The sequence below is a fragment of the Heteronotia binoei genome, chromosome 10, assembly GCF_032191835.1.
Source record: "Heteronotia binoei isolate CCM8104 ecotype False Entrance Well chromosome 10, APGP_CSIRO_Hbin_v1, whole genome shotgun sequence".
NCBI classification, from domain to species: domain Eukaryota; kingdom Metazoa; phylum Chordata; class Lepidosauria; order Squamata; family Gekkonidae; genus Heteronotia; species Heteronotia binoei.
Genome location: NC_083232.1, coordinates 94,283,759 through 94,307,277, shown reverse-complemented (window position 1 = coordinate 94,307,277; position 23,519 = coordinate 94,283,759). Strand labels below are relative to the sequence as shown.

General features: G+C 45.3%; 1 protein-coding gene across 1 annotated transcript in view; it reads left to right on the top strand.

Annotated features, from left to right (window-relative positions):
• Positions 1-5,058: 5,058 nt before the first annotated feature.
• The window catches only part of COBL (cordon-bleu WH2 repeat protein), a 262,328-nt gene continuing 243,867 nt past the window's right edge, over positions 5,059-23,519 (top strand). Inside the window, exon 1 of the mRNA XM_060247787.1 lies at positions 5,059-5,135. Within this exon, the coding sequence (XP_060103770.1) occupies positions 5,083-5,135 (53 nt within the window). The 5' untranslated portion in view covers positions 5,059-5,082. The remainder of the gene's footprint in view (positions 5,136-23,519) is intronic.

The window sequence follows — 23,519 nt, the reverse complement described above, 5'->3', positions numbered from 1 at the left end:
CTGAAGAAGAATGTTTGTTGAATGGGGTAGGAATTTCTCCTTCTTCGGGTGACTTGAATGAACAATTGATTGGCACGATAAAGGGAGGCATCCTAGACTGGGCTATTTGATAGACGTCCACACACAAGAATTACATTTGAACAATGAGCTACCTCATTGAGGCTGTGGTAGAAACAGAACTGGCATAAGGTGTTTACCAAGTATTCATCGCTTGGAGAGGGCTTCAAAGGCTCCGGCGAATTCTACCTGGCTTGCATTGTTTCAGAGAGCGGCACGGGCAGAGATAAGGACTGAGGACATTTTATGTGGATGGGGAGACCAATCTCACGTTCTGGCAAGAGCTGGGGGGCGGGGAGAGATCAGTCACAGCACTCACATAAAGGGATCTCTTGCCCTAATTTCAGCAGGGAGAAGCAGCCCAAACGGGCCTGTCTGAGGGCAGATGCCATCTTGGTACACCAGCAGGGTAGGGTTGCTTGCCCTAGATTGGGAAATTCCTGGAGATTTGGGGGTGGAGCCTGGGGAGGACAGGGACCTCGGTGGGGTATTGTGCCACAGAGTCCAACCTCCAAAGCAGCCATCTTTTTCAGGGGAACTGATCTCTGCAGTCCGGAGATGAGCTTGATCCTGGGGAATCCCCCGGTCCCACCTGGTGGCTAGCATCCCTTCATCTTGAACTGTACCTAGGGAATAATGGAGAATTGATCCGCTGGTATGTGGGGCTCTGGGGGAGGCTGTTTTTTGAGGCAGAGGCACCACATTTGCAGCACAGCATCTGGTACCCCTCCTCAAAACACCCTCCAGGTTTCAAAAGGATTGGACCAGGGGGTCCAATTCTATGAGTCCTGAAAGAAGGTGCTCCTATCCTTCATTTTTTCCAGTGGAGGAAAGGCATTTAAAAGGTGTGCGGTCTCTTAAAATGTGATAGTCAGAATTCCCTTTGGAGTTCAATGATGCTTGTCACATCCTTGCTCCTGGATGCACCCCAAAGTCTCCTGGCTCCACCCCCAAAGTCCCCAGATATTTCTTGAATTGGACTTGGCAACCCTACTGAGCGCCCTTTGGGGCAGCCCTGGCCGGCATTATCCAAGGGCTTCCGGCTGCCTTGTTTGGGTTATAGAAGAAAGCAGTAGACAAGTGGCACCTTTAAGACCAACTAAGTTTTATTCAGAATGTAAGCTTTCGTATGCTTTAAGCAGACCTCATCAGACAAAATTGAAATGGCAAGCCATCTTTAAATATAGAGAAAGTGGGCAGCGAGTTGGTACGTAGAGTTCTGGGAATGTTTTTAGCAGATTAAAAGAATCCCAAATTGGGGGTCTGTTTTTCAGTATTGCTGACTAAGCTGTAAGAACAGTGGAGGGTGATAAAAAGCAGACATGCCATAGGTGTGAAGTGCCATAAATCTGGGCGTCATATTGGCTTCATATAGTTTGCCATTAGAAAAAAAAGAATACATTACATTTACAGGGGTGGCCAACGGTAGCTCTCCATGTGTGTGTTTTTTTTTTTTGCCTACAACTCCCATCAGCCCCAGCCAGCATGGCCAATGGCTGGGGCTGATGGGAATTGTAGACAAAAACACATCTGGAGAGCTACCGTTGGCCACCCCTGCATTAAAGTATAGTGGAAGATGGGCTAGTATGTGTTATGTATACAAATAGCCAACGTCCCTATTTTTGAGTACTGTCAGTACAACAAAATATTCCGATACGCTGTTCTTAAAGAGAACTGCAGCTTGGGTTATGCAACTGTGTGTTTGGGTTAGGGAAGCCAGGAGTTTCCTCTGTGCCACCCACGTGGCCGGGCGAGCTTTGGGCTTGCGGGCGCGATCAAAGGGCGAGCGGCGGGGCCCAGATCCGCGTGTGCGTGCGCCGCTGGCTGAGTGTTTGCCTTTGCCCCGGGCAGTCACATGGAAACGCGCCGCCCTCCTCTCTCTGTCTCTGTCTCTGCCGCCGCCGGGCCTGAGCTCCCAGCAGCGTGGAGGGCGAGACTTGGGGAGCGCAGAGAGGGCGGCCTCGGCCTCTGGTGGTTCAAGCAGCCCCATCGGGAGGTGGGAGGTGGGTGGGAAGTGGCAGCCAGAGCGCAGCGCCCGCCTTGTGCGCCGCTGTGCCAGCCAAGTAAGTGGATCCGAGGGTTTCTGGCCGGCGGGGCGCGGGGGGCGGGAAGGCAGTTTGGCAGGGCCGGTTTGCACGGGCCGCGTCGGGAAAAGGAAACCCCCGGCGAGTTGAAGGGCAGCGGCTCCGACCTTATTCCAGAGGGGAGACCCTAGGGTTGCCAAGTCCAGTTTAAGAAATATCTGGGGACTTTGGGGGTGGAGCCAGGAGACTTTGGGGATGGAGCCAGGAGACATTAGGGGTGGAGCCAAGATCAAGGCTGTGACAAGCATCATTGAACTCCAAAGGGAGTTCTGGCCATCACATTTAAAGCGACGGCACACCTTTTCAATGCCTTCCTTTCATAGGAAATAATGAAGGATAGGGGCACCTTCTTTAGGAGCTCATAGAATTGGACCCCCTGGTCCAATCGTTTTGAAACTTGGATATTTTGGGGAGATGGACTAGATGCTGTACTGAAAATTTGGTACCTCTACCTAAAAAAATAGCCCCCCCCCCAGAGCCCCAGATACCCGTGGATCAATTCTCCATTATTTTCTATGGGAATAAATCTCCATAGGGAATAACAGAGTTCCCAGCAGACATTTCCCTCCCCTCCCCCTGCTTTCTGACGACCCTGAAGGGGGGGAGGGCCTCCAAACCAGGGGATCCCCTGCTCCCACCTGGGGATTGGCAACCCTAGGAGACCCCCCAGAGCAATGTTCCCTCTAAGCTGCAGAGTCTTGTGAGCGGAAATTATATTTGGGGAGCGACTGGCGTGAACGTGGGGAGCTCCTGCGTAGGTCAGTGTGCTCTGGGGGCCTCCTGCCTGAGCGAAGACAAAAAGGTGGGAGCTGGAGGCTGGAAATCTGTGCGCTAGCTCACGCTCACTCAGCTTCCAGGGAACACTGCCTCAGGGGCGTCCAGGTGGCACCTGAAAGTATTCCAGCTAGGGGTGCCAGCCTCCCGGAATGCCAGCTCATCCAGTTCGCCTGGATAAAGTGAAAGCGTTGGAAGCGTGGACTTGACGGCATCATGCCACCCCCGGAGGTCCCTCCCCTCTGCAAGCCGCATCCTCAATTCTGCAAGAGTTGGCATCCAAAAGAGAGTTGGCAACCGTACCAGCCCCAACCCCCGCCGGTGGCCCAGAGGGCACCTGGCAACCCTAGTTCCAACAATAGCCTGGAATGCATGCCCAAATTAAGCGTGTCTCTGGGGCTGACGGCTTTTGGGGCACTCTGCACATGTTCAGAAACACGTTGCGCCGCGCGTGTTGCAACGTCAGAGCTGGGCTTTCTTGCAGCCAGATTTGGGCGCTCTCACTCCCGGAGCCCCGTTTTGCCTGCTTTTTCCAGCACTGGCCATGCGCTCCTAGTACCCTTGGGAGGGCAGCGCCATCAAATAGGGTTGCCAGCTGCAGGGGGGTGGAAATCCTGGAGATTTGGGGAGGGGAGTGCAGTAAGGGTGGTCGCTCTGGGGGGATGTGATGCCCTATAAAGGGCTGCGATCACACACACTAAATAATGCACTTTCAATCCACTTCCAGTGCACTTTCCAACTGGCTTTTGCCAGTTCCCACAGTAAAAATCCAATTGGAAAGTGCATTGGAAGGGGATTGAAAGTGCATTATTTAGCGTGTGCAATTTCAGCCTTTCAAGTCTACCTTTCCAAAGCTGCGGGGCCACCGATTCTTGCAAGGAAACGTATTCTCCCAAACTCGGCTGTAATTCTAGGAGAGCACCAACGTCCACCCGGAGACTGCGCGATCACACCCACTAAATAATGCACTCTCAGTCCACTTCCAGTGCACTTCCCAACTGGCTTTTGCCGGTTCCCACGGTAAAACTCCAATTGGAAAGTGCATTGGAAGAGGATCGAAAGTGCAGAGCCGGTTTGGTGTAGTGGTGAAGTGTGCGGACTCTTATCTGGGAGAACCGGGTTTGATTCCCCACTCTCCACTTGCACCTGCTGGAATGGCCTTGGGTCAGCCATAGCTCTGGCAGAAGTTGTCCTTGAAAAGGCAGCTGCTGTGAGAGCCCTCTCAGCTCCACCCACCTCACAGGGTGACTGTTGTGGGGGAGGAAGGTAAAGGAGATTGTGAGCCGCTCTGAGACTCTTCGGAGTGAAGGGCCGGATATAAATCCAATATCATCATCATCATCATCTTCTTCTTCTTCTTCTTCTTCTTCTTCTTCTTCTTCTTCTTCTTCTTCTTCTTCTTCTTCTTCTTCTTCTTCTTCTTCTTCTTCTTCTTCTTCTTCTTCTTCTTCTTCTTCTTCTTCTTCTTCTTCTTCTTCTTCTTCTTCTTCTTCTTCTTCTTCTTCTTCTTCTTCTTCTTCATTTAAGTGCGTGCGATCGCAGCCTTTAAAGTCCACCTTTCCCAAGCTGCGGGGCAACCGATTCCTGCAAGGAAACTTATTCTCCGCAGCCCGGCTGTAATTCTAGGAGAGCTCCCGTCCCCACCGGGAGGCTGGCAACCGTCGCGCTCTCCCGCTGGCTGCGGGTTCCTCCCAACCCTGAGCCACTTTGCTCGGTTTCAGAAAGAAAATACCGGCTGGAAGCATGAATATTAAATAACTTCCCTGGGACGTCTCTCTCTCTCTCCCCTCCCCTTGCAAAGCAAGCCGCAGCTCCGCTCCCGTCTAAAATATCCCAGCGGGTATCCCTCCCTGCCCACGCACAGCTCGCCCTGCCCGCTTGGGCCCCGCCGCCTGCCGCCCAGGGAGCAGCGCTGTCCCTCTCCGTCGTCGCTGCCTGCCTGCCTGCCTGCCGCTCGCTGCACGCCCAGGATGGCGCGGGCTTCCCAGCTGCCAGCAGCGCCAGCCGCGTGAATGAAGGGCGCGGGAGAAAGCGGCTCCTTCGCGGCACGGTGGTCGCCTTTCCCGTCGCCTCTGCTCCTCCTCGGCCGCCGCCGCCCGTCGGGGTTGGATCCGGATCCATTCGGCAGGGAACTTCGCCTCGCCCGTCCCCCCGGCTGCAGCCACCCATGGAGGCGACGACGGCGCTGCTGCAGCCCGCGGATTGCAAACCTCCCAGCGGGTAAGCGAGCCGCGGAGGGCCGGCTGCTGGGAAGGCGGGAGTCGGAGGAGTCGCTTGGAGGGGGACCGCCAGATGGCTGGCTGGCTCCCCTTTGGAGAGGACAGGTCCTTTTCTCGTGGTATCCGTCCTTTTGGGGGCACTTAAAATAATTTTTAAAAGGGGACGAAAATGCACTTTTGGAGGTTAGGAATAGTCCGGCTTAGTAGCTTCAGTAGTCGGGATATTGAATGTGAGATTTGCCATGGCAAAAAAAGGAGTGTGCCAAAATTGGGAATGAGATTTGCCATCGCTTGTTTGAAGTAGTAGTCGGTCGGGAAAGACGTTCTCCTTTTTTCGCTTTTCAGTATATAGTAACTATATATTATTATAACTTTATATAGGTATAATCAACGTTCCCTCTGAACTGCAGGGTCTTGTGAGCAAAAATTCTACTTTGTGAGCTGCTGGCATTGAAGTTGCGAGCTGCTGCATGAATTAGTGTGCTCTGGGGCCATTTTTCCTGAGCTGGAGGTGTGAGCTGGAGGCTAAACAACTGTGAGCCACCTCATGCTAACTCAGCTTAGAGGGAACACTGGCTGGGACCGGTGTTCCCTCTAAAACTGCGGTCTCTTGTGAACAAAAATCCTATATCTTGTGAGCGACTTGGCATTAAAGTTGTGAGCTGCTGCAAAAATTAGTGTGCTCTGGGGTCCTCCTTCCTGAGCTGAGACAAAAAGGTGTGAGCTGGAGGCTAAACAACTGTGAGCCACCTCCTGCTAACTCAGCTTAGAGGGAACACTGGCTGGGACCGGTGTTCCCTCTAAAACTGCGGGCTCTTGTGACCAAAAATCCTATATCTTGTGAGCGACTTGGCATTAAAGTTGTGAGCTGCTGCAAAAATTAGTGTGCTCTGGGGTCCTCCTTCCTGAGCTGAGACAAAAATGTGTGAGGTGGAGGCTAAACAACTGTGAGCCACCTCATGCTAACTCAGCTTAGAGGGAACACTGGATGGGACCGGTGTTCCCTCTAAAACTGCGGGCTCTTGTGAGCAAAACATCTATATTTTGTGAGCGACTTGGCATTAAAGTTGTGAGCTGCTGCATAAAATGAGTGTGCTCTGGGGTCCTCCTTCCTGAGCTAAGACAAAAATGTGTGAGCTGGAGGCGAAAAAACTGTGAGCCACCTCCTGCTAACTCAGCTTAGAGGGAACACTGGATGGGACCAGTGTTCCCTCTAAAACTGCGGGCTCTTGTGAGCAAAACATCTATATTTTGTGAGCGACTTGGCATTCAAGTTGTGAGCTGCTGCATAAATTGAGTGTGCTCTTGGGATCATCCTTCCTGAGCTAAGACAAAAAATGTGTGAGGCGGAGGCTAAAAAATGTGTGAGCTGGCTCACACGAACCCAGCTTAGAGAGAACACTGGTTGCCATATATTGAAAAGCAGAAAAGGGGGCATATTTCCCGACTGACTACTTCAAATAAGTGGTCACCAGAGGACCAATATATATATATATATAAGATTGCTAATTCTCTGCAAGCGCCCACCAACTTTGGTGAGATTTGTGCGCTTTGGAACCTTCTCCACAGCGTTTTCTCGCCTGGCGGGCTGATGGGCACGCGCTTCACGCGCGTTATTGAACGACAACACTGTTCTCAACGGCCGAGGGCGCACGGCCAGGGGTGACGCCCCCCAGCTGCCCTGAAAAAGCGCGCCTTTTTGCGCCCCTCTTTTTTCCTCTCCCTCAGAGCGGGTTGCCAAACGGCTCTTGTCCTTCTCTCCCTCTTTGTGTGGGGATTTAAGGCTGAAGAGGGGGGGATAGAAGCGAGCCACCTGTTCGTTTCTGACAGGGCGAGGAGAGGAAGGCTTTGGGGCCCGCCATTTCTCCCTCTCCCAAGGGACTGTCCCCCCCCATTTCTCCTCAGCCGGTTTTGCGACCTCATAGGCCCCAGAGGAGCTTCCTGGGACTAAGCTGCCAGCTCGCCTGCCCGCCCCCCCCTCATCCTTGTGGCCTCCTCAGCTGTTGACAAGGCAGGGAGGAGCTGGAGGCCGGCAGGCAGCTGTGAGGGAAGGAAGGCCAGAGCTCCTGTCAAGAGGGAGGCCGAGGCGGGCCTAGAGTGACAGCCAGGAGGAGGGGAAGGAACAGAAACCGGCCCTGAGGAGGGGCGGGCTGGCTGGCTGGCTGCTTGCAAGCCGAGCAGGCTCAGGTGTGCAGTCCTTGGGGGAAAGGAAGGACTTGAAAGACTGGACTTGAAAGCAACGCCTCCCTGTGCCTTTTAGTTTCTTCCACAAGGCTGCTACTTAAAAAAAAAAAATGGTTGTGGCACTTTTTGACAGTTGCGTAACAGGCAGGGATGTAACCGGTGAAGGCAGGGATGTAACAGGTGAACTGCTTTCCGGCAGGGCTGGGGATTGCGAACAGTGTTCCTTCTAAGCTGAGTTAGCGTGAGCTAGCTCACAGTTTTTTAGCCTCCAGCTCACACATTTTTGTTTTAGCTCAAGGAAGGACGGCCCTAGGGCAAGCTGATTTCTGAAGTAGCTCACAACTTTAATGCCAATAGCTCACTAAGCAGAATTTTTGCTCAAAAGACTCCACAGCTTAGAGGGAGTACTGATTGTGAACTCATGGTGGTGGTTAAAAGTTGGCCATTCTACCAGGGCTCTTAAATTGGGGTTACCAGTCTCCAGGTGGTCGGTGGAGATCTAGAGTTACATAGCTTGTCTCCAGAAAAAAGTTTTGAGTTCAGTAGCACCTTAAGACCAACGAAGTTTAATTCTGGGTATAAACTTTTGTGCCTTCTAAGATGTTGACAATACAGGGAGGAACTGGAAAAAAAGCTTATACCCAGAATTAAACTGATGGTCTTAAAGATGTCACTGGACTCCAACAACTACCACCTTAATCTGATTGGTCTTCAGGTTACAGAGAGATCACTTCCCCTAGAGAAAATGGATGCTTTTAAGGGTGGACTCTAGGTGCATCCACTGAGGTCCCTCTTCAAACTCTGCCCTACCCAGGGGCCCCACCCCTAAAATCTCCAGGAATTTCCTAACCCAGAGCTGGCAGCATTGTCTAAACTTGGATCATGGACAGGCAGACAAGCTGTTTCTGGAGTCCAGGTTCTAATCAGTGTTAGAGGCGATAAATGAAATGGTGGTAGTTCTGAATTTGTAAAGATGGAACTGTGCTAGTGTGGACAGAGGGTGGAAGGATTCCTCCCCCCACTCCCCAGTGTGTGATATGTTTACAACTGATAATTGCAGTTAACTTTCATGTAATGACGAAATTAAGGTATAGGCCAAAAGAGAGAGATAGAGAGAGTAGGTGTTGCTTCCAGTCTCCTGAATAATGTTTAATGCGTGGAATCTAGAGCAACTACATACTTGTCTTAGGTTAGGTATCAGTGCAATATAATAGATACATGTGTGAAGATGGTATCTATATATAAATGGAGCTGGAAAATTTACATCTGATTTGTCTGTTAAAGCAGGAATAGGCTTGGCATAAGTTTACCAATCTTCAGTGTCCTGGGCCCAGTCACATGTTTTGCCACAGCATGGATCACAACATCGCAGAGCTAGGAGCCTTTGATTGAGCCAGAAGGAACAATGGCATGGTTGTGATTCATAATCTGGATATTAGGTGAAGAATCTGTACAGTCAAAAAGTGTGGCCTCTGTGTTCTGCAGTTTGTGGGAGGTGCTCAGAAAAACCAGCAAGTTCAGGAAAAGGGTGTGATGTAATTTGAATGAGTTGCAAGAACAAACGTTTGGACTGGATAAATTGGCATGTTGCAAAGCCTAGAGTTTATTTCAGTGTTTCCCAATATTTATTTTTAGATATTCCCTTTGGAAATATGTGTCTCATGGGCACTCCCTTTTTCTAAGAAATGGCGTTGCAATTAATAGAATGAGCAGGGGGGAAATACTATTCTTAGCCAGACATTCCTACTGCCATATATCCTGGGTTGAGTTGTAATTCTGCAGTTATAACACCTTTGACTGAAACAAGGTAAAAAGGTTCTGGAATCCCTGTGAAGATAGGAAGAAAACCAGTGTGTTTTGAGTTATATGGAATGTTGGTTAAGGTGTTGCCAGTCAGAGAGTGAACAAGAAGAAAGTGCCGTGTGTTTTGTGCTTCTCTTCCAAATTTGGGAATAAAGCGAGAGGAGATCTTTAATAGAGAGCCACTGTGGCGTAGTAGCTGTGGTGTAAGACATGGAAAATCCAGGTTCAAAGAGAAGGAGGTCCTTGGATAACCTTGAGCCAGGCAAGACCAAACTTCTGCAGTTAGATAATTTGATACAATATATTGTCTTGATCTGCATAGTATGTTGGTAGGATTTTGTTGTTTTATTTTTGTCAAATATTTCATTTTCCTCATGATAACAATTTTGCAAATGCCGGAGCATTCTTAACATATTTTAAGAGAAATGGTAATGGTGTGTTAAATGGCAAGTAATCTGAATAAAAAAAGAAGAAATAATACTGTGAGTTTTGATGGGTTGAATTGCAAGCTGTCGTATTGTGTGTAGCGACATGACACTAAAGCAGCCATTAGTAATAGTTGTAGCTAGTGTCAGGCATCAGAGAATATGCATATCTCTGTACAGGGTTGCATGTATAATCTATGGCGAGATAATAGTAGTATGCATTCACAAACCATTAGAAGTGGTTATGTTGTAAAGCCAATGGACCGTTTTTTAAATTTGCTTTTTGGGAGAACTCTGAAGAAGATAACATTGGATTTATATTCTACCCTTCACCCTGAATCAGAGTCTCAGATTGGCTCACAATTTCCTTTATCTTCCTTCCCCACAACAAACTCCTTGTGAGGTGGGTGGAGCTGAGAGAGCTTTCCCAGAAGCTGCCCTTTCAAGGACAACTCTGGCGAGAGCTATGGCTAACCCATGGCCATTCCAGCAGCTGCAGGTGGAGGAGTGGGGAATCAAGCTCGGTTCTCCCAAATAAGAGTCCGCACACTTAACCACTACACCAAACTGGCTCTTTGACATTTGATTTTAGCATTCTAACTGGGACAAGATGGGGGGGGGGTGAAAATAATGTTTTCGACTGAATGTATTAAATTTAGTCTTAATCCTAAAGACCATATTCTCTAGGCTCATGCATTGTAGTATTCCATATACAAGACAGTAGTAGAATTTGGTCCAAAACTCTGCCATAGAAGCTGCTGGGTGATTTGGGGCCAATTAGAACCTAATCTCCTTCATAGGGTTGCTGTGAGGATAAAATGGAGGAGAGGACTATGAGGTAAGCTAGTTTGAATTTTGATAAGTAGCAACAGTTATGAAGGAGGCCAGTATGTATTCAGAAGTATACCCTCAAGCATTCCCAAAACTGCAAGATAGCTCTTTGCTATTCTTTGAATTGTAATATGTGGGTATCTTTGTGCTAATGGTGGCAAAGGAAGTTTTGCATTTCTGCATCTGTCTACACGGTAAATTCTTCTGGATGGTGAGATTCCATCTGAGTCCAAATAGAGAGCTAGAAGAATAAGTGGCCTGCTATGATCAATTTACTGTTTTGTAGATATCTTACTCGCAACTGTTCCAATCAGAATGCAGTATTACCCTCAGATGGTGGCTGTACCTGGGGTTTCTTCTTGACCTGCAGGGTTGCCACTTTCTGGAAAGTCAGGGGAATGGAAAATCAGGGAAATGGGTCACGTCAGGGAAAATGTGATTAAGCCATACTTTTGTAAATTAACAGTTTATTGGTTTTAAATAATGAAACAGTACAATTATAAATAATACAATTATAAATAAAACATGAATAGGCTGACTTTTGAAATGCTGGTAGTTGAAGTAGACAAGTGACAATACAACTAATGCAATAATGCACACGTTTCATAATTTGGTTATATGATTTTGAAAATGTTTGTGACTGATGGTTGTTAACCATAAAACAGAATAAATAAAATGAACTTGTAAGAGATAGCATTATTTTATAGAGAAGCTGATTGGCTTCTTGAAACTTTGTTGTATTCAAACAAGCTGGAATCAGTCCCAGTTGATTTGAATATGGGACTATTTTGGCAGTTCAGCAAATTATACTTTATGTCTTCTAGCCAGCTGTAAAGTCCAAGTATGTATACTACTTTTAACAATAAATTTGAAATTGGTTTAGAAATCAGACCCTATAATACAGAACTATGTTAATAAAAGAAAAAACAATTTTAAATGTTAATTTTTAAACAGTAATTTAGACATTCTATCATATACTATTTAGCATACAGTCTCCTCTTCTACACAAAGGAAACTGCAGTATTTCTGTAATGAAAAAATGTTAGATGTTCACTTTATATAACAATGACAAAAATAGTGGTGGGGTGGGAAGTATCCAGTTTTCCATGACATTGAAGAGAGCAATAATTTCCAATTAATTGAGCATGTTACTTATAGGTCATTTGAACCTACAGAAGTTGATGGGAATATTTTGTGTTTATGTAAAATAGACTTCAGACGTTGCTGTGAAATATCAGTGGTCTTAAGCCTGTACCGTTAAAAGCTGGCACAAACTCAATTGTACAATGTATGTTTTATAATGGCACTAACAAAAAAGGGACAAAAATAGGGCTATAGAAAACTATAGAAAACTGCTTGGGACCCCAAAGGAATAGATTTCATCAACCTGACTCAGTCTGGGCCTTATTAAGAGCACAGGACAGTTAAACAGTTGCATGCAACCTGCAAATCATCCATGGGAATAGAACATACCTACAAGTACTACATTTACCTTACAAACAAGGTTAAACATACAAGGTTTAAAGTTAAGTATTAAGCACCTGTTAATTGACAAGTTTCCTAGCCCTCCACACCAAATAGACAGTGTGCAGCTCCATGTATTGGGGTTGTGAAGTGAATTATATATATGAGACGGAGTTTTTGCCTCTGCTAAACCCAGACAGTTCAATGAAAAGTTTGGGAATAAATTTTACTACTATTGGATTTCACAGAGAACAAACACCTGAGTGCTAAGCAAAGTAAAGTTTGCAAATGGGGGTTGTCTGCTTCTGTTCTGATCCCCCCCCCCCGAACATAAATCTTGCAGATGGGTTTGTTTGCTTCTGCTAGATTATAGAAATGGTCTGTTAACGTTTAAGCTCCACCTCCTTCCTTGCTGCTGATCTGCTAATTATACATTCTGGAACCCAGAAAATTCCAGCCGGAGAAAGCTGCTACTTTCCAGACAGCCAGGTGAGTGCTTCTGTGGAATGCTGCACTGGGAACTACATTTTGAAATGGCTTTTAAGAGGACAGTTTTTACTATGCAATGGTTGGATGTCAGACTTCATGCTGTGTTCATTCCGTGGCTGTCACCAGTTGCTGGAGATAAATGCAAAAATTATTGTAAAACACGCTACAAAACTTTTGAAGTAAGCAATACGGGAATTCATACCAAAAGAACCTGAAAATTAAATGAAGTAAAAAACCCCATTGCAATGTGTTCTGGTTCAAAACCAGCGTGCGCACACAAAAGCTTATACCTTGAATAAACTTTTGTTGGTCCTAAAAGGTTCCTCTGGACTCAAAATTAGTTCAAAACCAGGTACAAGTTCAGGTAGTAAAAGCACAGAAGAGGAAGAGAGAAGCGCTGAATAACATGTTCAGTGGAATGAAAAGTGCAAAGAAGTACCTGCTGCACAGACCAGCATGGTTGCCTATGTAATCAAAGACTGTTAGGATGGAAGAGTGCCTGTGGACTTAGCAGCTCGTGCTGAAGATGTCATTTAATTCTTGCAGTAAGGTCAATTAAGTTATTCAAGTGAATGTACTCAGATATTCAGACAGTCCAACAATTTCATCTTGAAAAAAATGAAAGCAGTGTATGTTGTAGTTTTGGTTTGGTACCATACTTCTCTGACCTGCTGAAAGAACTGAAAGAATTTTAGGGAGTTGTTATCGGTTTTGATGAAGCTTTGAATAAGGTGATTCAAAAGGTTCAGATGGATTTAGTGGTTTGTTTTTGGGATGAAAGTTGCCAAAAAAGTTTCCACAGGGTACCAACCTGACCACTATTTTTCTTCAGACTCCTACTGCTGAAGACTTCCTTCTGAAGTTTCAAGAAGGTGTGTCTTCTTTACCAGTTGTAGAATTACTGCAATTTTCTATGGCCCAAAAGTAAATAATCTTTTTCTGAAAAAAACTGAAATAAATGAAAACAAGCCCTAATTGGAAGTGAGAAGAAAACAAATAGATTGATGTTGGAACATATAGCCTTCATGTTGTACGTGTGTTAACCAAACTTGGATTCATGTTCTCTGGTGAGTCAAGTCCAATAAACCACTCCAGGCAAGGGCTAAAAAACACAACATGGGCAAACGTTGTTGGGATAAAGGGAATTCTAGCATAAAACGTCAGCAGTTCAGTGTTCTGACACAGTTGCTAATATATTCTCCAGAACGTTCCCGATTGTCCCTTCCACATATACATCATTACATGGCTTCAATTACTATACAGAACTTTCAGTTGACTGCTGTTTGTTCCACAATTTCCTCCTCTGGCACTGAGAGAATCTCCACTTCTCTAATGGGCTTGAAAATCGAGACCCACCAATTATCTGTGTGCGGAACATAGGCAGTTGCAACAGTATGTTCTGCCCTATTAAAGATTTTATCATAATTGTCAGGAATGTACACACAAGAAGATTAGTTAAGGCATACGTACCCCCTTTGGCAGATAATATCTAGAGCTATCCTGTTTTGTAAAGTCATTTGCCTAATTTTTTGTTGCTCTTCTGCTACATCCTTGAGAGCTTCCCTGGTATCATTAGCTAAAATTTTAACCACTGCCTGGAGTCTCCATTTAACCCTTGAAATAAACCAAAACGAGTCAGAAGTGAGTAGATTTAACATTTTTTAGCCTGTTTTAAATCTCAGTCACTCCTAATCCTAGGATTAAACAGAGATTTTATAAAGAACTAGTACAGTTAAACAACATATCCCTTCCTCATTAGCAGGAAGAACTGGGTTGGCTGTTCTCCCACATACCCAGTGATGTCCAACTAAGGCAGGTACATCAAGATCTATATTGTACTTTCCTGTAAAAATGGTTCCATAATAGTCTCTAAATGTGTTAGTGGTGAAATTTACCCTTCCTGACATACTTATGTATCTACATTTTCATTTCTTTTCATCAGGAAAACATTGGATAGGATTCTTGCGGGAAGAAGTAGTATGACTAAAATTGACCACCATGGTTCAGTCTGATGCTTCCCCCAAAGCATTTCCACTCTAAAAACTCTATAATTTTGATCCCATCACCCAGTTGATATCATTACCCAGGAATGCCATGACTGACCTAACAACTTTGATCTTTTCTGATACCACCAGTTCCCTGGTGTCCTTTGAACAATAAAGAAGTTGGTACTTTTGATTCCTACCCTTGGCCTAGTATCTATGCCCCTCACTAATCACCCTCAGGATACTTAACCCATGGTCATATTAGAAGCATTTAAAGGATATGCTATCATAGGGAATGCTTGCTCAGAATTCTCAGGCAACAATCCGCATACCCACGAGTCAGAAGCATTCAGGAGCTTAGCACTTCGAATTGACAATTGTAGAAAAGTGTTATCTTCCTCAGTTTGACGTCTTGCGTAGCGCCTACCCTGGCAAAGTACAGGATTGACAAATAGTACAAATCACCATAATGATATAATCAGGTTACTCTTTCAATTCCATTTTAAAGCCCTCAAATTGCCCTCTGAGGATTTTACTATCCCAGTTAGAGTTCAGTTTTTCAAAGATTTGTGACAGAACAGGAGCTTTAAACCTTCCAGGGGCTCTATATGGCAGGAGTGGTCTTTTACTTCAAAATTCCTGCACTGGGCCTCCTCCTCCGGCTTTCCTTTCCTACTATTATTTGATCCTGTCCTCTGGGGTTGATTTGGATCCTCTACACACACAGGTTTCTTCACTTGTGTCTGATGATTCCATGCCTTGGAGCCTTCAGTTTGGACAGCAGTAAGTGTACCCTTCCTGTACCGGGCCGTCCCACAGGTCTCAATGACTCTTTTTCCCTTGTCTTCAAATACACTTGAGCTCCTGGCTTGAAAGAATGTACAGATGAGTCTAGTGAAATCGGCAGGTAGGCTGCAGCATATTTATGGAGAGAACATAGGTCTGCAAAGCAATAACATACTCCTTTAGCAACTTAGTTGAAATCAAATTCTTTCCCCTCAGTCTTAGAAATCAAGGGAAACGGCCGGCCGTATAGCAACTCAAACAGTGCTATTCCCTGTTTTTCTTTGGGGGTTGCTCTAATTCATGTCATAACAATTTCCACCCAGATAAGCTTGGTCTCTGAATGTAACTTTGTTAGTCCAATTTTCAAGGTCCAATTCATCCACTGTATCTGGGGTCTCCAAGGATTATGGAGATCCCACGTGATTCAGAGAGCTTCTGACACCTGTTGCACAAAACCTGAGCAACAAAATGTTTGCCCTGATCTGATTTCATAGTCTCAGGTATCCCAAATACCAGTATTATTGCATTCAGCAGAATTTTGGCCACATTCTTTGCCATCAGAGCTGTGCAAGGAAATGCCATGACTAACAAATATTTCTTTCTCTGGCATTTTGGCATTTTCGAATGATCAATTTGAAGTGCCTGAAATGATCTATACATCTAGTCTCAGGCCCCTGGTTTCAACTCCTTGAATCTCTTTGCATTCATTTTCTGACACACTGGACATTCTTGTGCTACTCCTTCTCCTTCCAAAAACAACCGTGAGGCTTGTCTACATCACAAAAGAGTCTTTGCAGTAGCTGTGCCTCCAGCATGCGTTCCTTGATGATAACTCTGAACCAAGATGTGGATACAACTTTGTGGCACGAAGACCCATTGATCTTGCAAGACCCACCATCCATCATCATTCTTGATTGCACCATTCTCTCTTGCCCAGGTATGCTCTTCCTTTGTACACGGAACCTGCTTTGTGATGGAATCAGTTGCATGTGATGGAATCAGTTGCATGACGAGGGAAGAGAGAACGTTGCTCAAGAGGGCGTCTAGCAACTGTACCATTTGTGGTCCATTTGCAGTCTTTGCTCTGTAGGCAGTGATAAATTGTTGCCCCTTCCACAGCAACCCATGTGAATGAACCACCCCAAATGCATATATTGAGTCTGTATAACTGTTGGCTTGCTGGTCCTCAAGGGCCCTTGTCAAAGCTTGAAGCTCTGCAGTCTGTGCTGAATATGTACAAGGTAAGGCTCCTTGCTCTACCACTTCACCCAGTAATTATTGCATATCGGGCCCATTTATTATGCGACTGGATCTGTCCACAAATAGATTTAGGCCTGCATTAGAAAGAAGTTGGGCCTACAGGTTGGGTTGCACCTGGGTGATACTATCAATTACCTCCACACAATCATGATTGATAACCTGCAGTGGCAGTTCAGGTAACAAAGTGGCAGGGTTTAAATGAGTACATCCTTCAAAAAGTTGTATCCTGATTTCCCATAGTATTACTTCATATTTAGCAAGTCAAGAGTTAATGAGCTACTGAACTCATCTCTGTTGTAACAAGGTAGCTGCAGAGTGCAGACAATACTTTGCATCATCTGCAAGCAGAGCCACTGTGGCTACCCATCGCATGCAAGAGGGCGATCCCATAGCCGTTGGATCCAGTTTATCAGACAGATCCTTGATCCCCTTGATCCCCTCGTCTTGATCCCTCGATCCCCTCGTCTGATAAAGTGTGCTTAGAGAGCACACGAAAGCTTACGTTCGCAATAAAACTTGGTTGGTCTTAAAGGTGCAACTTGACTCCTGCTTTGCTCAGCTGCTTCAGACCAACATGGTTGCTCTCTTGGATCTATCTCATCGCAAATCTGACGCACTCCTTTGCGTAAGCGCTCTGGCGGCTACTCCCTTTTGCTTGTGTACAAACAGCTGAAAAGTTAACCCAGGGCTGGGCCTTGCATTAATTAGGTCTCGATCTTGCGGAATTGTTGTTCTTCCTCACATGTCCAAACCAACATCTCTGGCTCAGTTTGTTGACATTTTACATGCAATGGCTTAGTGAGCTCCCCCAAACTCTGATATCCATTATCTGCAGAATCCTGTTTTTTTCTAGAAAGCTACAAAGCTGCTTGGGAAGAGCCAGACAATGAATAGCTTCTTTTTGTTCAGGAATTATTTGCCTTGTTCCTTGTAAAATAGTAAATCACAGATATATAACCTGAAGCTACATAGTCTGGGCCTTAGATTTCACAATATTCTGCCTTCCCTAGGAAATTTAATAGGGAGATGTTGGCTTCATGAATTTGTTCTAGCAATGGGGCTACTAGTAGCAAAGCATCAACATATTGAAGCACTGTTTGGTCCCAAGGCTTGGGCTATGAGAGTTGACGAGTCTGGAAATGGGGAATATAAACACTGGTAGTTTGGGGGCAAAGCATTTGCTTGGGCCAAAATAGGCTGGATATCTACTTGGGCTGGCACTGACTGAACTGGTGGTAACATGGGACATGGACAACCCCCTCACCACATATTAATAGGCACAGTCAGGTCCATATCAGAAGAAGCCTGACATCTACCCAAAGTCCTTTTCTCCTTGTGTTGCAATGAGGAGACAGTTACAGACATTTTCTTAGCATTTCTTGCCAACTTTTGTAAAACCTACTTTAGACTGTTCTACAGCTCTCCAATATATTGGACTTGGTAATTGCATACATCCACAAGGTAACATAATCATATTCATAAAAAAGAATTCCCCATGCACAAAAATTCAATAAATCTCTGACAATAGTGAAATCATATATTCCCTGATCTGGCCATGAACTGTTGTCCAAAGCATAAAAATGCCATTTCAAAGTACAATAATGCACTAATCTTGACACTTAATGCCCATCCACTACTTCACTAACAATCGTTGACCAATTCTTTATCATGCAATAAAGGGAAGTCCCTGAAGGGACCTTCTAACTTTCCTCACCCATTTCAAAAGGGGTCTTGTGTCACCACTTACCCTTGCTGCATTCCCACATTAAGCTGGTAGCCTATCTCCTTTTGTGGAAGCCTCTTGAAAGGACCCCAACTTGTAGATCTGCTGGACCTCGTCATAGCTGGCAGGGTGGGGTCACTGGGACTTCAAAGAAATCCCTATGTGGTTGCAATAGGGTCTGAATATCAGCACATAGTTCTCTGACATGGCAGAAAACCAGAGAAGGATCTCAGTGGAGGCGCCAGTTTTGTTAATCAAAGCTTGGGTTTGTGTCCTCTGGTGAGTCAAGTCTAATAAACCAAACCAGGTGAGATCTCAGACACAACAGGAGTGTACTTTATTTGGATAAAGGGAACTCTAGCATGAAATGCCAGCAGTTCAGAGTTCTGACACAGTTACAGTTGCTCATACTCTCCAGAACATTCCAAAATGCCCCTCCCATGATTATTACGCAGCTTCAGTTACCATACAGAACTTTCAATTGGCTGCAGTTTGTTTCTCACGTTGGTCTTTTAAAATAGGATTACAGGCAGTGAACTGAGACCTTAATTCAGTCTTGCACAACATGTATTATCCGTTAACAGTTAAAATATTCCCTGGCTAGGCTGGCATCATAAACAGCTACAATAGGACACATGCAATTCCCGCCCAAATTAGCTCTACTAGGTGGATGGAGAATGTTATGTGTCTTGATAGGGCTATCATTGTTCTTGATAATGTCAAAAAGTATGTGGAAGAAGCAAAGCGCCCTGACAGTAAACCTTCAAGTTGTATAAAATCTGCAATGCAAGATCCTTTGATGAAGTGTAAAATGGCATTCATGAAAACAGTTGCTGGAGATTGTGAGCCATTTCTACAAAGTATTCAAAGCCAAAAACCATCGTCACCTTTTTTGTGTATGAAGAGCTTCATGAGCTGATGGGAAAGCTAACAACTCATTGTATAAGATTGGAAAAACTGCAAAAATTGTTTCTCTCTTGTGCTGTTTAACAATTACATGGATATGGTGGGGAAGGTCATTTGGAGAATTTTGGTACAGTTTGCGGCTGACACACATCAGCTTAGAGAGCTAGTATATAGAGAAGTGGGGAGAGAGATACAGCAATTGTGAGGGTTTTGCATTAGCTGCCAAGCTTGTTTACGGATTCAGTTTAAAGCCCTTGTTTGATCATGTGCCTGCAGATTACCTCCTCCGACACAAAACCAGCTTTCACATCAAGATCCTCCTCTGAGTCCACCCTTTATGCGCCCTGGCTGTCACTTCTGCTTTTGGAGAATACAAAGGATTGGGTCTTCTTAGCAGTATTGTGAAATCTTTTGCAACAGGAGTTCACTTACTGTTTCTTTGCCATGTAGGTGCTGGTAAAAGACAGTGGTCGTTTTCGCACTCACCTTAATCAGCAGCGACGACCCTCTTCACCGCGCAGGATCTGCGTGGATTTCGCACTAATTGCCGCGGAGCACCCAGAAGAGCCGGAAAGTCCCGGCGCTTTTGCGGCGCAAACGGAAACTGCCAAAAACCAGTTTCCGTTTGCGCTGCAAAAGCGCCGAGACTTTCCGGCTCTTCTGGGTGCTCCGTGGCAATTAGTGCGAAATCCGCGTAGATCCTGCGCGGTGAAGAGGGTCGTCGCTGCTGATTAAGGTGAGTGCGAAAACGACCAGTGCTTCTTAAGAAATGTTCGGATGGTTGGATGTTAAAACTACAATAGCAAACAGTGCTCTTATATCATCCATATATTACATGTCGATTCCACCCTTCTTCCAAGGAGTTACTGGAGGCATGCATTGGTCATCTTCCATTTTATTTTTGCAACAATCTTATGATGTTGCTTATACTGAGAGGGTGACCCGGTAAAATTCGTGACCTAGTGGGGATTTGTGCTTTCTCTCCACTTATAGTTAAAAAAAAGAGAAAGATCTAATGTTTGCATCACATTGATTCCCACACTGATTTCTTGTCCTTCAGTTCATCTGGACCAATACCAGTAGGCAGGGATTTTTTGGTAGAAAAAGCCCAGCAGGAACTCATTTGCATATTAGGCCACATCCCCTGGCATCACCTTTGCTATGCACAGGGCTTTTTGGTAGAGAAAGCCCAGCAGGAACTCATTTGCCTATTAGGCCACACCCCCTGGCATCACCATTGTTTCACAGAGGGCTTTTTTGGTAGGAAAAACCCAGTGGGAACTCATTTGCATAACATGCCACACTCCCTGTTGTGAAGCCAGCCAGAACTGCGTTTCTGTGTGTTCCTGCTCAGAAAAAGCCCTGCCAGTCGGTTTAACCACTTTCACTGGGATCATATGATCTCTGGCATGGTGTGTCAACTTCCCCTCTCTCAATTGGCTGGATATTGAGTGTCGAATCTTTCTATCTGATGCAGGTGGAAATTTGCAACCTTTAGAAAGGGGGTGCAGACATAGTTTGGATTCTTTTTTGGTTGTGTGTAATATGAAAGGGTCATACTCTTGATAGCTGTTACTGACTGTTACTGTATCTTTGGGAACGTTTACTTGCATAGAAAAACATTCTATATCAGGTGGACTTAGATTTGTCACTTCACATGCAGCGGCTGTAGTTTGCAAGAGTGAGCGATGGTGACCTTGTTCATTTTTTTTAGCATAACTTTTAAAGCAAGCTACCATTGTTTCTGGCTTAATCATTAATAGAATCAGGGCTTTTTTTGGTGTGATGGGACTAACCAATAATGGCACCTTTTTTGAGAGGCCCTCCCAAGTCCTAATCCTCGTGTGCCAACCCACTCTACACACCCAGAGAAAGAGAGAGTGGACCCTCAGGAACAGCCTAGTGGGGATCTGCAGAGGGAGAGGGGAACTGTGGAAATTGGTGCTATTGGCCCTTTTAAAACAATAGCGTTATTGTCAGGGCTTCTTTTGTAGCAGGTACTCCTTTGCATATTAGGCCACACACCCCTGATGTAGCCAGTCCTCCTGGAGCTTACAAGGCTCTTTTTTGTATGCTCTTGGAGGATTGGCTACATCAGGGGTGTGTGGCCTAATATGCAAAGGAATTCCTGCTACAAAAGAAGCCCTGATTATTGTTATTAGGTAGGGGATGAGCAAAATTATTGGAAAAACTATATATAGCAGGGGTGGGGGATGTCCGGCCCGAGGGCCGTTTACAGCCCTCGAGATCACTTGGTCTGGCCCTCAGGGATTGCCGGCCTGAATCGTTCTCCCTTGGCGGAGCACTGTTTTTTAAACTGCTAATTTTGTATGGCCTGCAAATGATGTTATAAATATCCAAATGGCCCTTTGCAGAAAAAAGGTTCCCCATCCCTAATATACAGGAAAGCTTTGTTGTATGCATTACTGCAGCAGATGTACTGTGAAGTATTACATGGCACAGTGCATGTGAAAACTGATACAGGGCTTTGTTTTAAAATAAGTCAAAGGCACAGCCAACTGGAGCTTTGCCAGTTTATTTCAGCATGTGTCATCTTTGTCAGGCTTTTAGAATGCATGAGTTATTAGTACCCAGTTACCAAATGGAGTTAACCTTTAGTAATGCATTTTAACATCTCCCACTTGAAATGTCGGGAGGCCCACGTGGGAAAAAGTTAAACCCCTTCTCTACCTTGTGCTGCGTCCCCTTTGCATGAGGTTCCCTTTGCTGTTGTTCTTTGCATTTTAAAAAAAAGCATTGGGAAGGCCCAGCTACAGATCTCCCAACATCTCATTTAGACAGGCTCTAGTCAAACCATATTCCTAGTATCTTTTATGAATAGGAACTTTGTAAGTTTCTTCTTCCAGAACTCAAAATGTGACATGCATGTATCCTTCAGGGGGAAATGTCCAAGGCCCATTACGCTTGTTCATCTTACTGCAGATTTTAATCATTAATAGTATCAGGGCTTTTTTGTGAGCCAGGGCTTTTTTTGTAGCAGGAACTCATTTGCATATTAGGCTACAACCCCCCCCCCCCCGATGCAGCCAATCCTCCAAGAGCTTAGAGGGCTCTTCTTACAGGGCCTATGTAAGCTCTCGGAGGATTGGCTACATCAGGGGTGGGTGGCTTAATATGCAAAGGATTTCCTGCTATAAAAAAGGCCCTGATTGCCACTAACTAATAACAATACCTCTTTTGAGAGGCTCTTCCAAGTCCTAATCCTTGTTGCCATCACACTCCACATCCTGGACCCTCAGAAACAGCCTAGAGGGGATCTGCAGAAGGCGAGGGGAACTGCGGAGCAATAAAGCTTTAATCTTGACTCTGGATACTTTGCCTGCACCATTCTTTTTCCTTTGGTGTATTTATTTTGCGTTTTCAATTACCCCCCCCCCCCACACACACACTTCTTTAAATCAGTCTGGAACGTCACTTGGGACATGTGGGGTGGCATCCAAAGTTGTTTTTAAGTAGTTATGCAGTTGCCCTGTTGCAGCTGTGCAGTAGTGTCCAGCCAGCACCTTCCATTTCAGTCTTAATGGTTCAGATTTTGTGCATACATTTTAACATTATTTCGCTGAATGAAAGGGAACAGAAAGGCAAAGGTGGAAAACCTGCTGTTGAAACAGATCAGACTTTTTCTGAAACTGAAGTCCTGTTTTCTATATTGATGGGCACGAGGGGATTATCTGCTGGGTTATCAGCCATTGTGAAAAATGGGAAAGTTACATGATCTCATAACATGGTGAAACACGTTGGATGTACAGAATACATGGCAGAGGCAATGAATTGCAAGCTTTCATTGCTGGCAACGTGTGTGCGCACACCCATGCAAAGCTGGCCCCACCCTGTAGTTTTAATTTTTTAAATTCAGCTGTCTGAACTAGTGACCATCTCATATCACTAGACTCATGATGCTTGTAAAAAATTTAAACATTTAAGAATGGGGGGGGGGGGAAATGGAGCTTTTACGCCAGTGAAGGGGGGAGGATGGCAAAAGATGAGAGTGGGTAGAACACCTTGATATGGATGGGGAAGTGACCTTTGAAGGGTGGCAAAAGGGTGGAAATCCAAGGGAATCTGTGCGCTTTTGAATTCTGTCTGGCTTGGAAGTGAAACAAGGGAAAATTGGCACAAAATCACTCTCAGAAAACCTGGGGAAACAGCAACCAGAAAGTGAACTGAGTGCTGAAGGGAGGAAAATAAAAGCTAAACGACAAAGAAAACCTGATGGACATGCATTGTGAAAGTGAGGGAAAACACCTGTGCATAATGGGCCCCAAGTCCTCCCTTCACAAAAGAATTTGCAAGTATGAGGCAGAGATTTATGAATCCCTTGTGTGTTATCAGTACCTGTTTTTGTGTCATATATGAAATAGACACCAGCTCAAAAACTGGTTTAACTTGGCAAGGGGCAGTGTCCGCTGTAATAGCAGTGGTTGTATCCATAAAACATATTCCGAAATCATTTCGAAATGATGAACTTGGAGGGAGAGGGAAATTGAAAGATGATTTTTCTGGGAAAC